Source organism: Sinohyriopsis cumingii, chromosome 7, assembly GCF_028554795.1.
Source record: "Sinohyriopsis cumingii isolate HCF-2022 chromosome 7, ASM2855479v2, whole genome shotgun sequence".
Taxonomy (NCBI): Eukaryota; Metazoa; Mollusca; class Bivalvia; order Unionida; family Unionidae; genus Sinohyriopsis; species Sinohyriopsis cumingii.
Window position 1 is genome coordinate 48030700 of NC_142967.1, and position 15299 is coordinate 48045998.

The 15299-nt window shown below is 33.3% G+C and overlaps 2 protein-coding genes across 2 annotated transcripts; both read right to left on the reverse strand.

Annotated features, from left to right (window-relative positions):
- Positions 1–3871: 3871 nt before the first annotated feature.
- LOC149795162 (uncharacterized) lies at positions 3872–7992 on the reverse strand. Its single transcript, XM_089963765.1, has 3 exons — positions 7859–7992; positions 6807–7002; positions 3872–4568 (listed from the first exon to the last, which is right to left on the reverse strand). Exons 2-3 carry the CDS (start codon positions 6863–6865, stop codon positions 3872–3874), a joined length of 756 nt encoding a protein of 251 aa, XP_089819891.1. The 5' UTR covers positions 6866–7002; positions 7859–7992.
- Positions 7993–8588: 596 nt separating this feature from the next.
- On the reverse strand, positions 8589–13565 carry LOC149795163 (uncharacterized). The gene is made up of 3 exons (XM_089964045.1): positions 13363–13565; positions 11778–11850; positions 8589–9056 (listed from the first exon to the last, which is right to left on the reverse strand). The coding sequence occupies exons 1-3, from the start codon at positions 13561–13563 to the stop codon at positions 8806–8808; spliced, it is 525 nt and encodes a 174-aa protein (XP_089820171.1). The 5' UTR covers positions 13564–13565; the 3' UTR covers positions 8589–8805.
- Between the last annotated feature and the right edge of the window lie 1734 nt (positions 13566–15299).

Genomic DNA, 15299 nt, shown 5'->3' on the forward strand with positions numbered 1-15299 from the left:
CAATAATCTGCTCAAATATGGTACATCCATTTGCACAGTAAATCATGCATATTAAATTTGTTGTACTAGACTGATATAAGTACAGTGTGGTTAGTGTATCAACCAACATAACTGAAAGCTAATGTACATCTTTTGCAGTTCTTCTTTTTCTTCTGGCTCCACTGGTGCATAAAAAACTGCAAGTAGTGATTGAATTTACCCATTCCCATAGCTCTTGCTGAATATTTGATGTGCTGAAGAAAATCATTTGTTTGCTCACATATTTCAGTGTTAATTTTTTTTAACAACATGAGACGTGATGACTTGTATACTGGTGGACACTTATGGGAAAAGCCATGAAATGTATCATGAAAAAAAATGTGTTTTTCCAAAAACCAGGTTCTTGATTCAAACAGTACTCCTCAAGCTGGCAACTAAAATCATAAAATATTTCTTCTGGGGCATTTTCCATGTATGCATAAGCAGAACAAGCAGGATCTTTTCTCCCTTCATGTCCTGGTATCATATGATATCCATAGCAATGCCCATAATGCTGTGGGTCAAACCAGAGAAATAAGTATGTTGTACCCTTCCTTCCCACTTCAGGGTAATTTTTATGGCATTTTTCTTCAGCTCTTGCAGGTTCATCATCATAAGTACTATTATGAGATATTTTATCCATTGTGTATTTTGGAGTGTCTCTTAACTGCTTACCAGGGGGTGTGAAGTAATATGCTCTCCCAAATTTAGCAGGATTATAACTACCTGGTTTAGGATTAATCTGGTCTGGTTCTTTACAGTTTGAAAAAAGCTGTTTCACTCTTGACACCAGATGGTCCAAAATTTCTAAAGTTGCTGAACATATACAAGTATTCGTGACTGCAAAATAATACATCTCTAATTTAAGGAGAAAACTTGGCAACTCTGTTTATAACATTTATGTCTAAGTCTGAATTTTTCCTAAGTAAATTCAAAATAGATTGGAAGTCGTCAACAAATCGATAGGGAATAATGCTTGAAATGGAATGATTTGAAGACAGTATCATAAAAAGAACTGCTAACTTTCTCAATACTCGGTTGCTACAACCATTCTGCATAAAAATATTCAACAGTGAGTGAAAGTTTCTATCAACATGTTGTAACAGAATATCATTTCGGTTTTTTTCCTCTTCTAAAGGTAGCTCATTAGCACTGCCCAAGGTACCAAGCACTTTCTTAGAAAGGTAGAGTAAGTGATTTCTACTCTGAGCTTTATCCTTTGAATCATGATCACCCTGGGCAAAGCTAATGAAAGCCCTCTTATTCCTTCGATGACAAGGATCTATTGAAAAGTCATTCGTTGGAGTCTCTATTGGTACAACTGTTGAATGTCGAATGTTGATGCCTATCTTAGTTCCATCAGCAGCTAACAATTTTGGACTAAATTTGCAAATGGAACAAGGCTGTCTATAATCTAAATTGAACTTACTTATCCAGGAAAAAAAACAAGCAATAAAAGTATTATTTGACATAAAAGAAGCAGAATTATGACTGACACGTTTGTAGAAGCTATTCATGATTGTACAATAGAAGCCAAAAGAAATATATGAGTTCAGAACATGGTCCACAAAGTCCCAGCCAATTTCATCGCCAGCTCCAGTATCCCTGGCAAGAAAGTGGATGGCCTCTCTCTCTCCTGGACCTATGTCACAATCCCGAGTGCCACTTAAACAACGGCGATACCAAATCTAAATACAAAATAAGAAATATCAGAATCCTGATTAACACTTAAACAACTGTGATAACAAATCTAAATATAAAATCACACACACACACACACACACACACACAAAATGTATCATTTACCAAATAAATAAAACATTATACAAACAACACAAATGTAAAAACAGATTCCTCACTGATAAAAAGTTAAGACTATTATCTTTTATACTGCTGGAAACACTAAGGCAAGTACACTGTCTTGACCACTGAAGTCAATCTTTTAATATCATAAAATTAGATGCTAATGCATGTTGTGAAATTTGTGAGTTTTCAAAGAACTAGATTTGGGTTTGTAAAGCAATAGAAAAATTATTCTCCCACATCCCCATAACTTAGTCGATACATCTTCGCTTGATAAAAAGGACTTATGCATGCCAATATAAGCAACAACATATTTTTCATTTGTCGGTATAAAGTGTTTTTTGTGTGCATATTTATGCTAACAATCTTTGACAGAAAGACAGAGATATGAATAGATAGGAACAAATAAAAATGCCATGCTTTCTAATAAAGTGGTTACTTAAAAGATGAGTTAGTTCATCATCAATGAACTGAAGCTCACTGAAAGAAGAAAATAAAGCAAAAATTTATACCTTGTGTTTTACAGGTCCATGACATGTATATACAGTGGAAATATGGGATACTGCAATTGTCTCTCCATTAGGAAAGACAAATCCTACCTGAAATCAATCAATTAAACAAAACTTTAAGTAATTCAAATATGACTGAGGAAAAGGATGAACAGAGAGTGAATGTTCAAGGACCAAAATTTAACCAAATTTCTTGTTGCAATGTGACAAATATTTCCTGAAGATGCAGCATAACCAAAGTAAATGTACTTTTATTTATTGTGTACAGGATGTGATATTAACTGTCTAGTCCTGGTCCATCTGAACCTGTACTGAATCCCATTAACATGTGCAGAAAAATCTGACAATGATACAATTGTTTTAGAATGAAATTTGATTTAAATTATGGATAAGCAATTAATACATATATTGTATAATTTTCCATAATAAGTAATATGCATATGACAATTCTGTATGATAGTCAATCAATGAAAGTACATCCATCCTTGGTCCACACAAATACTGGAAGTCACAAAGACGATGATTATTCTGTATTCCAGATGTTTTCTTTAGGCAATAACTTTTTTTTCTCCAAGCAATTTATCCTTCCTTTATTACACACTAGTTGATAATGCACTAACTCTTCCATACAAAACTGATAGATAACCTCAGTTTTTTCATGTAAACATCATAGATTTTTCTCAAACAGTATGTTCACGTTCCCACTCATAATAAGTAAGAGAGCTGATGAAAGATACACTAGAAAAATAATGTATCGTGACTATCTAATTAAAACTGTAACCAATAATAAATGGTAATTACAGGTAATTTACTTCTGTTACATGCATATAGTTTGTATAATTGTTATAATGATTTATGTCAGTTGTAGATGTGATCACGAGCATAATATTGAGCTACCTGAATGCATTTTACCATAGACCCTTATTTAATATTAGTTATTTTCATTCTCTTTTAAATACATTCTCCCAAATTAAGTTTGGTTTGGCATTTTACAGTACATCAACACAATGTAGTTTATTGGGGCAAAGTACCTTGCCAAGAACACACCACTGTAATTGTATCTGGCCTGATCCCATCAGTAGATCCATCCATGTGTTAGCATGGACTTTCAATTGATTGAGGTGAGGACAAAGGGTCTCAGCGTTGTCAAGACGGAGAACTTTACATTTTGAAGATGAATAAAGTGCATTACAAAATCCAGACTGACAAGATAGACTATTGTCAGTGATATGAACAAAAGTACATGTTTTGTCATCATCAGAATACACTGAGAACTTCAAAGTTTTATCAGATGAGGTTGGCATCTGGCAAATAGGCTCATTAATTTATCTTTGGCAGCTTCAAGTTTTTCAATTATCTTATTTTCTGACCTGGAAGAATTATTTAATAGAGAAGGTATATGGTCACTGATCAATTCATTAAAAAGTCTCATACGGCAGCATTTCACATCACTCAGATCTATCTCATCAAGATTTTCCTGAGGTATACTTATTGCGGCTAACTGCAGTAATATGCCATACATTCCACAGCTACAAGACAATTCAGTTATCTATATCTTTTTTGGTCAAATGAACATAAAAGTCTTCCTGAAACAGTCCAGTTGTCATACTAACTTCATTCATTGTAAAAATATTCACATTAGCTGCACTACGTCGCCAAATTACATGACCATTTTCAATCATTGCATATTTGAATTTATCATAACAAGATCTTTCTTCAGCTATATTTTCTGAAGAAAACTGAGGGTCTACAGTGTGTATGTTTGTCATCAATTCTTCAATTGTCAAACGTCTAGTAGGTTCATGACGTTTGCGTTTGGATGCAGAGGGAACTATGTCACCATAATCAGATGACTCGGGTAAACTTTCAAATGTGGAAGTAGACTGAGCTGGATCTAAGGCAATGTTTTTATATTTGGAGCAAATGGAATAGAACTTATCCATGTTACCCTCTCTAAAATTGTACAGCACCTGATTCCTTAGTGAAGCAGGTTTATACTTTTCTTTCATATCTGGAATTGATAGCCACTGGGAATAAGAAACTGTCTTGTGCTGCCATTTATGCCAATTTGGAAACATGGAGATATATTGAAGCTGCTGATCCCATGAAACTGGATATTCAAGTGGAACAAAGACATCTGAGAATGTAACTTGTTGGCACATACAAACTTCAGTTCTGTGAGTTTCAAAAGCGGCCTGAAAGGCAGTCCCATCAAAACATTTACTGACAGAAAAAAAACTGAAATGTAGGAAAAGAAAACATATTATTCTTTTACTGCATGCTAGTTGAAACAAATCTGTGATTAATATTTCTCGATGGAGATTTTATGCAAAACGTAAGACCCTGCAAAATGACTACACTACAAAAGCAATTGAAAATCTCAAGTACCAATTTTTTCTCTTTAGTGTATTTGTTACAGATTGCAAATAGTAAAGCCAAACCCAACATGAGATCTCAATCAATTTTGTACCCTGCAAGAATGATCATAAGTCAATTACTCATGTCACATTTCAACAATATCATGCACATACTTGAATGGCAGCATGTAACAGTGATCACTCACAAACACAATATCGAATTTTTCTTCCAGTAATTAGGTTATCAAACGGGTATTGTACAGATTCAGTTCTTATTAAAAAAGACCAATAACTAAGTCAGCAATTGAGCTGCAAAGACACACTCATTAAAAGAATCAAGTTCACATACAATGCAGTTAACCTAACGAATTGTATTTGGTTTTTTTTGAAAAGGCTACTAACAATGATGCTCACAGCTAGAGGAAATGTGAGCAATTTGATCATATAAATATACCAATGCCTCCTCAACATCACACCCCTAGCCCATGATGAAGACGTGTAGAGCTTAACAGTGCACAACTGTTTTTAAAAAAGTGCAAGTGAAATGCCTGTAAAGAAACTTGTCTTCTCATGATGAGCTGAACAAGTACCAAGTTTCAGGGCAATCCACTAAATACTTTGAGTAATTGCATTAACAAAATTTGGTCATACACTGTATCCAACTGTAATCCAAAAATGTCCACAACCCTTACAAATATCATGGGAGCACAAAGATTTGTACATGCAGTTTTAGATGAATATTGTCACACGTGCCAATTTTCATGATCCTTTCAAAAAGGCACCACAATCGGTAGCACTGGCAAGATTTTAACAATGCATTCTGCTGCACGACAATACATCAGACTAAAATTGCAAAAGCAAAGTGAACTGTTTATATGAACATTTTCAAATGATGACTGTAACATGCAGTTACATGGCAATCCAATGAAAAATGTGAGACAAGCTGACTTCACAAAATCCTATCAAACATTAATCTAAGAAAGTAACTAGCTCTAACTGAAATAGCAGCAGAGATTTGTCAATGTATGCAACTTCCGATAATGATGAAAACATTTTTCCAAATGTCATGGCAATCCAATGAAATCTGAAAGATTAGATGATTCATTAGATTATATTATGCACTGTCTTTAGATTGAAGTTAATAAAGGGCAATAATTCTAAACTTAATTAGCGGAACAGTGATTTGATATATGCATTATTTATTAATGAACATAATATTGTACTGAATTTCATTACAATCCATAAAGAAGTTGTACAATTTGCACTCACAAGTTTGTATCATGCACTGCATTAATCTACAAAAGAAAAATGAACAAAAATTGCAGAAGCACACTGATTCATTAATATATGTATCTTCTGATAATGACCATAGGATTTACCAAGTTCCTAGTCCAATTAAAAACAAAAGGACTAGTTCAGGGGGCAATTTTGTTGCTGGCTTGCCAGACGAATACCTGTGGGTTCTGAGGAAGGTCATTTAAAATTGATGGCCATCGGCCCAATTAAATTTTCCTCCATCATTATTTTCCTCTGATTGGGAGAGCCAGTTGATTTTCTGCAGGGCCAATTGATTTTCACACAAGATGGTCACACCAGCCAATGGAAAAAGTCTGTGTCACATCAACCCATGCTAACTGTACTAACAAGACTGTGACATTCAATTACAGAAAGAGCAATACATATAATAAAATTGCAGGGGCAAATGAGTCTCGGATTCGGATAATGTGGTTATATGAGAAAGCTTGCTGGTAGCTTATCGTCGGTCGGTGGTTCTTTCTGGGGGTTTTCCGGGTTCTTCCTCCACCATTAATACTGGCCGCCATGTATAGCCTATCTTGTGCTGAAAAATGGCGTTAAACCCTACAACAACAGCAGGTGCAAAGTGACTGGACAGTTGGTGCATATTTAGGTAATGACCAGTACATATAACATGTTTTATGGCAACTCATATAAATATATGAGAGACTAATTGTCTTAACAGTGTGCTGAATGGAAGGAAGGATAGACATATATGAATTAGCATATGGGCATGGTTATAACAAATGGAAAATGAAAGATGGATATAGAAAGACTGATGGAAAGGTAATAATGATTTCCTGCATTTCTTCTTAATACTTACTTCGCATTCTGCTTGTCTTTGTAGCTCTTTTTCTTCTCTATGTACACTATCACCCCCATACACTAAAAATTATTTTCTTTGAAAATATTTGTTTGTATGTGATGAAGAAGATGATCTAACGACTTCCTAATACTGTATTTATTTTGGAACAGTATTTCGGAATACCTTCTTCCTGTGGATGGTAATTTCTTTGACTCTGTAATGAAACAAAAAAAAAAAACAAAAAAAAAACAACATTATAAGCATAATGTTACTGTGTTAAACTTGCTCACCACAGACAATCAAATGTAGGTTATGGCATGCATCTACTTGCCAGCATGCACAAAAAAAGATCCATACCCTCTGTCAAAAGAACTAAACGTGACTATTTCGATGCAAGTTATATACATGGTAAAATATACAAGGTATAGATGTTAAATTTCTGTAAAATGTACATAAAGTATAAAGGTTTTACTGGGATGAATGGTGCAATTTTGTTTGCAGGTTTAGTGCTCTTTGTGGATGTCATTCACTTTATCTTACTTGTTTCCTTACTGTAGCTGCTTAATATTTAACAATTTGAAGGTCTGGTTAAATTGCTTTGATGTTGTTGCCATTTTGGTTTCTGGCTACTTTTCTCTTATAAAATGACATATTTTCCATTTTTATCACTCATAAGATCATGTGTTCTACTTTGTTTCCTCATGTACCTCTTGAAATAAAAATTACTTGACATCCAAATGATGTACTTGTCTTATGGACACTACAAGACATTCTTCTGTTTAAGCTGTATTCTCAAACTTGAAGTAGGAGTTGGTAAGTGTATATTACTATGGTACCAACACTACAAAGTATAAAATTAAATGCACTATTAAACATTAAAGACAATCTTCTGTTCACATTTCACATCAACAATGCCTATCTTGTTCTCACTTCATTTTTGTTCAAAGTTAGGTTTTAAGATAGTTGATTTTGTGGCTTCTAAACACTTCAGTATTAACTAGAAAGCTGGCAAGCTACAGGTATATTTGGTCATGTATTAGTAAGAAGAAAGCCTTGAATAATACACAAACCTGGCTCTGGCAGCTTTTTGCGTTTCTCGGTTAGCAAATTAAAGTATTCTCCTTCAGCTGCTTTGATATCATCCAATGTAAATATGTTTTCCCAAAAAAAATCCTCGTTTCTATCACATTCAAGCGCCTGTTTGATAATATCTAAACCTTGAAAGAGAAAGATTTATAGGTAAAATGTTGTGCCTCGATTCTGGAGATAACAAATCATGCAGACAAAGACTCATCCACTATAATTCTTCAGAATGAAAAGTTAACAATGTTTATCAGATGCAATACAATTATATATATATATATATATATATATATATATATATATATATATATATATATATATATATATATATATAATCAATAGATTGTCTTTAACAAGGAGAAAAGAACATTAAATATTTGTATAAACTGATAACCTGATAAAAAAAGCTATATCTGTAAATTTTGACAAAATGACAATGTTAAAGATAACATTACTGTAAGCCTAATGTGCTTTCATTAACCACACATATCAGAAGATTAATAACTGTTCTCTGACAGTCTTAATTTCAGTTTAATGCTAAATGAAATAAAACTACAAATTCAACTTCTAAAAACTTTCCTATCAGTGGGATAAACAAGGTTTTAAACTACACTGTTCTAACTTAACTGATATTTCAACATACATTTTTATACTTTTATAGCTACAACTAGGGTATGATAGTTTGTATCCCTCCCCTGTGGTTTATTTAAGGTGGTCATAGGTCAAATATAGAATAAATGCAATTACAAAGAGATGTCGTAGAATAGAATTTGACAAATGCTTACAAACATAAGCACAATGTACTCTGTTCTTTGATCACCAGTTAACCATCCAGTAATTTGGAGCCAGTTTGAATGTCCCAAAAGCATGAGCATTTGCTTTCATGAGTCTCAAATGTAGCTATAATGTTGTGATGATGTGATTACCTTTGCTTTCAAAGAATCCACTGAAAATGCCGCTTTAAAAAAAATCGTAAATAGTGCAGACGTCCCTGGCGAAATACAACACGATATGCATAGCCTTCTGACAATCCTGCTATTGCCATGTCCATCATACTCTTCTCCAAAAGGAACATGTAAGATGTTTCTGGTAAAGTTATCCTTTGGAGAAGATGGCAAAAAGCTGACTGCCGAGTCACTGCTGCATGACATAATTCCATGTTACGTCTGAGATTGGAAGTCCACTCTGTAAACACACAAAATAAAAAGATCATATATAATTAAAACCAGTTTGTGGCAGTTTACAGACACTGCACACAACTGTTTACTTCATCATTATCTATAGAAATATTCACACCACCAATATATTATTAGTTCTACGTATCTACATCTTATCCACCACCTTAACAAAACTGACTGAAGATAAAAGGATCTTTCAAATGTATAAGAAGTGTATGTATATACATATATATACACATACACACACTGGCCCTGTTCTTATTATGTGGCCTTTTCAATTGAGGACTAAATGTTTTGTGCATAAGTGTATAGAATGTACATAGTACGGTAGTAAGAAAGTTACATACAACTTCAAAGCATTTAACATCTTCATTTAAAAGCAGTATTAATTATTAAAATGTTCTTGTCTTAAGAACAGACTTATTTCAATTGAACAGCTGAATAATTCTTTTTCTCGACTTAAGAATGAAATGCAAGTGAGGTATATTTATCATGCAAATTGCAGAAACATTCAAAAATGTCATTTAAATCTTGGTACATATACAATGCTCTTTCCATTTACTCCATTTTCCAATGCTGATGAATATCCTCCTTATCTGTTACAAAAAATGTATTGGATTGGAGCCTTTCCAACATGAAGCGATTTGGGCCCCACACACCACCGCTAAGGATGTTGAGTCGAATGACTTTAACTTTTCTTTTAAAGTAATAGGTCTCCATTTTCGTGATGAACTGTTAAAGTTTTCTAATGATTTTTTCCTTTTTTGCTAATGGTACAGTACTGCAATTGATTATGAAGATGAAACTTTTGTGGACAAAATGCCTAGTTTATAAAGGAAGTGATGCATGAGTTGTCTCATGATTTTCTGGTCTTTGTCTGGTACTCAGTGCTGTTTAAGGTTAATTTCTTCCTGTGTGCTAATCCACAAATCTATTTTTAGCCCATGAAGACCATTTTGTAATCCTGGCATTTATAGATAATTATATATTAACCTTAGTGGTACACTCAAACCTGACATTGGGAAATAGACATCAGAAGAGATAATCATGTTACTTACTGTACCAATCAAATATTGGTTTCGGACACATATTAAAATAAAATGTTGCCACTTGTGAAGTGAGAATCTTACATTTGTGCACAATTATAATTGCTGCTGTTTGCATTTGAGGGGTGGACTTTCTTGGGGATACTTTTAAACAGGAACTCTTCAGTGCCATGGAATTCTGGCCATAAAAAGTGGGTGGACACCGGTCAAAGAGACATTCAAGAGGGGGGCCACTGTATATAAAGGCTTCTAATGTTTTTTGTTGAACCCGATTGTTTTAACAGGGCAAGGGAATTATAAAAGCATGAAAATGACAATAGTACTGACCATGAATAATACAAAATATTGAAATATGTATTTCATGAACTAATGTGTGAGAATATATGCAGGTTCCTTTCTGGATGTGCTGTTGCATGGTTATCATTATCAATTTATAACATATTTCCCTTTCAACTTTTTTATTGTAAAAAATATATTTTCTTACATTAACATTTAGTTTGGAATATTAACCTGAAACAGTAGTTTCTTGTGAATTAAACAAAATCAAATTTAACATTAGTTAACAGGCTCAAGTCCATGAAAATGTATAATGCTTACATAGCAGACAAATTTGGTGAGTTTGATGGTGAACTAGCTCAAAAATAGTATTCTGTTATGGATAATAAAGGTTATTTCTGTTGCTTAAATCCTATCTAATTAATGCAAGCCATACAGGTTAACAACCCTGACAGTCTGTATTAAAACACATTATGATTTGTGGTGAGACAAATAAATGTGAGGATAATGGATGGATGGACAAGGACATGGAAACATTATTTTACAAATATTCAAAAAGATAAATTGTAAATAGCAAAAGGCACATCAGAATCAACAGCTTAATAAGGCTAACAAGTTTTATAAAAGGTATTTTGAATTGTTTGGGAATGATGCTCTTAAACTGAAAATGTGCTTGACAGTCTAATACACAGATGGCAAGATGGAATCCATTTATACATCTTTTGTCAACTTTTGTTATCTTGGGGGTGAAAACAAAATGTCACCAAAGTACTATTGTGAAGTAATCAATCCATAACAGGCCTGCACAGGGTTAAACTACTGGTATTAAACAGCTAAGATTCCAATGATTTGATAAGTTTTGACTACAAAACACTGCATTTGCATCATTTTTTAAATCAGTCACAGCTCCTTAAATGATTATATTTATTGTCACAATAAGATGTCATATCCTCTCAAGTTTGGTTTTCACTATGAGTTTCCAGTGTTTCACCATTCACTGAATGTCTCTTATACATTCTTAACTTTAAAACTGTTGGAAACACCTGGAGATTTGAGGGATAGATCCTTGCATACCAATTTTAAGTTACTTTATATAACCATACAAGAATCTAGCATTTATATTAATTTTAGAAACATTTTCTTGGACACTGTATGCATTAATGGACATTTCATCATAGTAACAACTCATTTACCTCTCCACTTTGAACAATATTTGAAGTGTCTTTTGTGAAGATAAAACAACAGAAACAAAACTATTTCAGCCTTTAGAAACCAAAGCTTAATGAAAGCACTATATGTATCAGAACTGTTATGGAGGACAATCTGCAAATATAGTTGCTTAGTAATTTAAAACTTTTCTGTTAGTCATATGGAAATGGATAATCAATGCACACTTAGAGAACTACCTTTGTTTTGCTGCATTGTTGCTGTGTATATACCAAGTTCTGGACGGTCTGATGGAACACCCATGACAAGCACCTGCAAGAAAATAATATCCTTCATAAAATGCTGGGTGGAGATGGAAGTTTACATGCAGTGATTTAACCTAACCAATTAATAAATAAAAAAACACAGTATGGCCACATGTGTATAACACTGTATATGGGTGTTTATTATTTTTTTAACAATAGCTTTTACAAGTTTTCAGTCATACCGCTATGTCTGAATCCAGGACAACCAGTCTTAACACTAACCTATTAATGCTGAACGCCAAGCAAGGCAGCTGTTAGTACCATTTTTTTAAGTCTTTTGTATGACTCGACTGGGGTTCAAACCTACAACTTCACGCATCCAAGGCAGATGCTCTAACCACTAGGCTATTGACACTGTATACAATCATTGAGCATATTTATGGATGTATGTATGTAGAGAGAGAGGAGGGGGTATTCAACATAACACCAGTACATGCCTTAAAAAGCCAACCTAATTTGGTCAAAAAATATTGAAAAAACTAACCAATTTCATATCCCTACTTGTACTCTGGAAGCTGATGCTAAATTCAACTAAAACACGATGAAGAAGATGGAACAAACATTAAATCTTGTCTTAGATATAAATATGACATTTAAAATGATGTCTCATTATTACCTAAGTATGTTGAGTGGTTGGCAGAGTTCTGTATTCAAATCATATGAAATAATGTATGACTATTTATCTCGGATTGCCAATTTAAAAAAGGAAATGTTATCAGAGCAACTCATTGATCTTGGTGCAAAAATTAGTTTACCTTCTTTTATTGAGAACTAAAGTGATTACTATCACTGGAAAATATCATAAAACAGGGCCATAAAGTAACATTTTCATATACTGGTCTGAGTATATTATTCCTTTTCTTAGATTTACGTAGAATTTACCTTTATACCATATGCTGTATTACATACCGCTTATACTAAATAAACCTTATAAAATAAACTAAGAAGCTGGAGTCTTGTTTAATTCATTATTTAATTTGATATGTCATACAACTGAGTTAACTATTAATAAAGTGCAATTATTGGGCGACAATACTGAACTTTCCACCAATGAGAGTCACTCAATATTCATTTAAACATTCTTATTTGTAAAAGTTTAAACAGTAACTTGCAAATATCGAAATACGGGTAATGAGTATATTACGTATATCGTGTTACGAGGTATGCGGCAGCCTACGAATAGCTTTACGTAAATTATATACACGGCGGCAGTGCTTATAATCTTTCCAGACATGGTAAACGGCAGCTGTTAGGTGTTTTAAAGGACGATTCAAATTGTTAATATAGGTTTTAAACTAGAACAACATAATCCATGGGAAAGGAGTAACTTGCTAGAATTCTAAAATATTTCCTCTTTCAAACGGCTATGAATAAAATCACATTTTGTTTTCTTTAATAGACCAGCCATTTCGGGTGGGTGGGTGGGTACGGATGAGATGATAATTTATAATTGGCAGCTGTTTGGTACGTCTATAATACACACATTGGTGTAATCTTTTCAAGAAATTGAAATACAAACCTGTTCACTGCTCTCACTGCGTAACTTCTGGTAATGTGTACTTCCAGAAGTACTGGGCACGCCAGTGTTCATTCTTGATGGTCGATTTTCATCTTTTGACGCCATATTTACAGCTGCTGAGTTTGGTTTTGTGTGTGATGTCATGACCACGTGACACACTTTTTGGAAGAAATTACGCGATTGGTTCCAACGATTTCGCATGTTCATAGTCTGGTAGAATACAGTTTAACCAAATTTCCCATAACAGTTACCTTAAAATAAACTTAGCACTTTGCCATCGTTGTGACATTTTTTCTTTTTCTTGAAGTAGATATATTTTACTTCGTTAAGATGAAGGTATTTGATTTGCTTTATAACATTTATATCCTAAAGATTTGCTTTTGTAACACCTTGATCAAATGTATGCGATCTTTATAATTCATATAGAATTTCGACCTCAATTAAATCTTATTTTTATAAAATGCACCGTGAAACACAGCAAATCGGTTATTTCAGACACTTTAAAACAAACTTAAATCTTATGCACGTTAAAGTGTATAGCCCAAGGCCCAAAACAGTAAAAGGAAGAAGAAAAAAAAGAAAGAAAAAAAAAACATTTTGTAACAAAATATTCATCGGCCGTTTAAAACATTTAGTACATACGAAAATTGGGGATATAAGCCAAAAGTAAAGATCGAATAGAACCAAAAAGGATGCAACATAATAGAAATGCGAACAGAGAAAAGCAATGCGTTTAAATTACATTTGAAATTCTTATCATTATTCAAACAGAATCCAGATTTCGATTCATTAAAGCTCTAAATGCTATTTTTCAGATGATGCCTAATAAAATTTATATTTTAAAAATGAACTCTATTGTCATAATCAACGTAGCTTCCATCCGGAAATCATGGCAAAAATGTATTTATTTTATGATTATTTAGCGTTTGATTTAAGTAATGTTATTTATGAATAACGTATAACTCTAGCCCTCTATGATTCATGAACCATTGGAAATTCCTTAAATTTGAGAAGTTTCCTTGAGAAGAAAAAAACAACCTGAAAAACCCTGTTAATCTTTGAAATGGCCTTCCGTTTACTGAAAACCTAGTTGCTAGTTTCCTAAAAATCACTGAATTTATTCGAGGAAACACACATTATTTAAATGGAATGAAATATATCACTTTAAATTAAGAATTTGCCTTATTCGCGAAGTTTTGAAAATTAATTAATAAATAAGTACATAAAATGGGATAAAATTGTGTAGATCAAATGATATACAACACGATTAGTTGTCAGATACAGTATCATCCCTGTTGATGTAATGGCATACTGGCTTTTAATTTTGTACCGATTTACGCAACATAAGCAGAAACTTAAATTTTAATAAGAAAAAATGTTTTCAACCTTCTGAAACCCCTTGAAAACCCTTTGAAAAGTTATTTTTAGAACAAAAACTGTCTAAGGATATAGGAACAATGTACTATCGTTTTTAAGACGAAATGGTTGTGACAAAAGGAATGGGGAAGATGGTGGTGTCACCCGACTCATATCCAATTACATGGTACTTATAGACAGCTGTGTTATTGTTGTGAAGGATCAAGGTTTTGTATCTTGAATTAGCTGGAAGCTCTCCGTAGTCGTCCATTTTCTTCGAATGCACGTAACCAAGCTTTAACTTGGATCCGTTTGCAAACGGTGTCATTTAATTTTCATCATGGGCATAGTTTTTATTCCGTCATATTAAACAGACAAAGTGTATATTTTGGCACAAACAAAGGGTATATTTAATTTGATCATTCGGTCGCTGACGAAAAGTCTGTAACTTCTTATGCTTCTAGATCAAATACAAGTAAATGTTTTAATAAAGAAGCGGATAATAATTATTTACAGACTTTCTAAGGATCTTAAAAGTATTTGCTGGTTCCACTCCTTTCTCTAAAAGTAAGAAGTGGGAA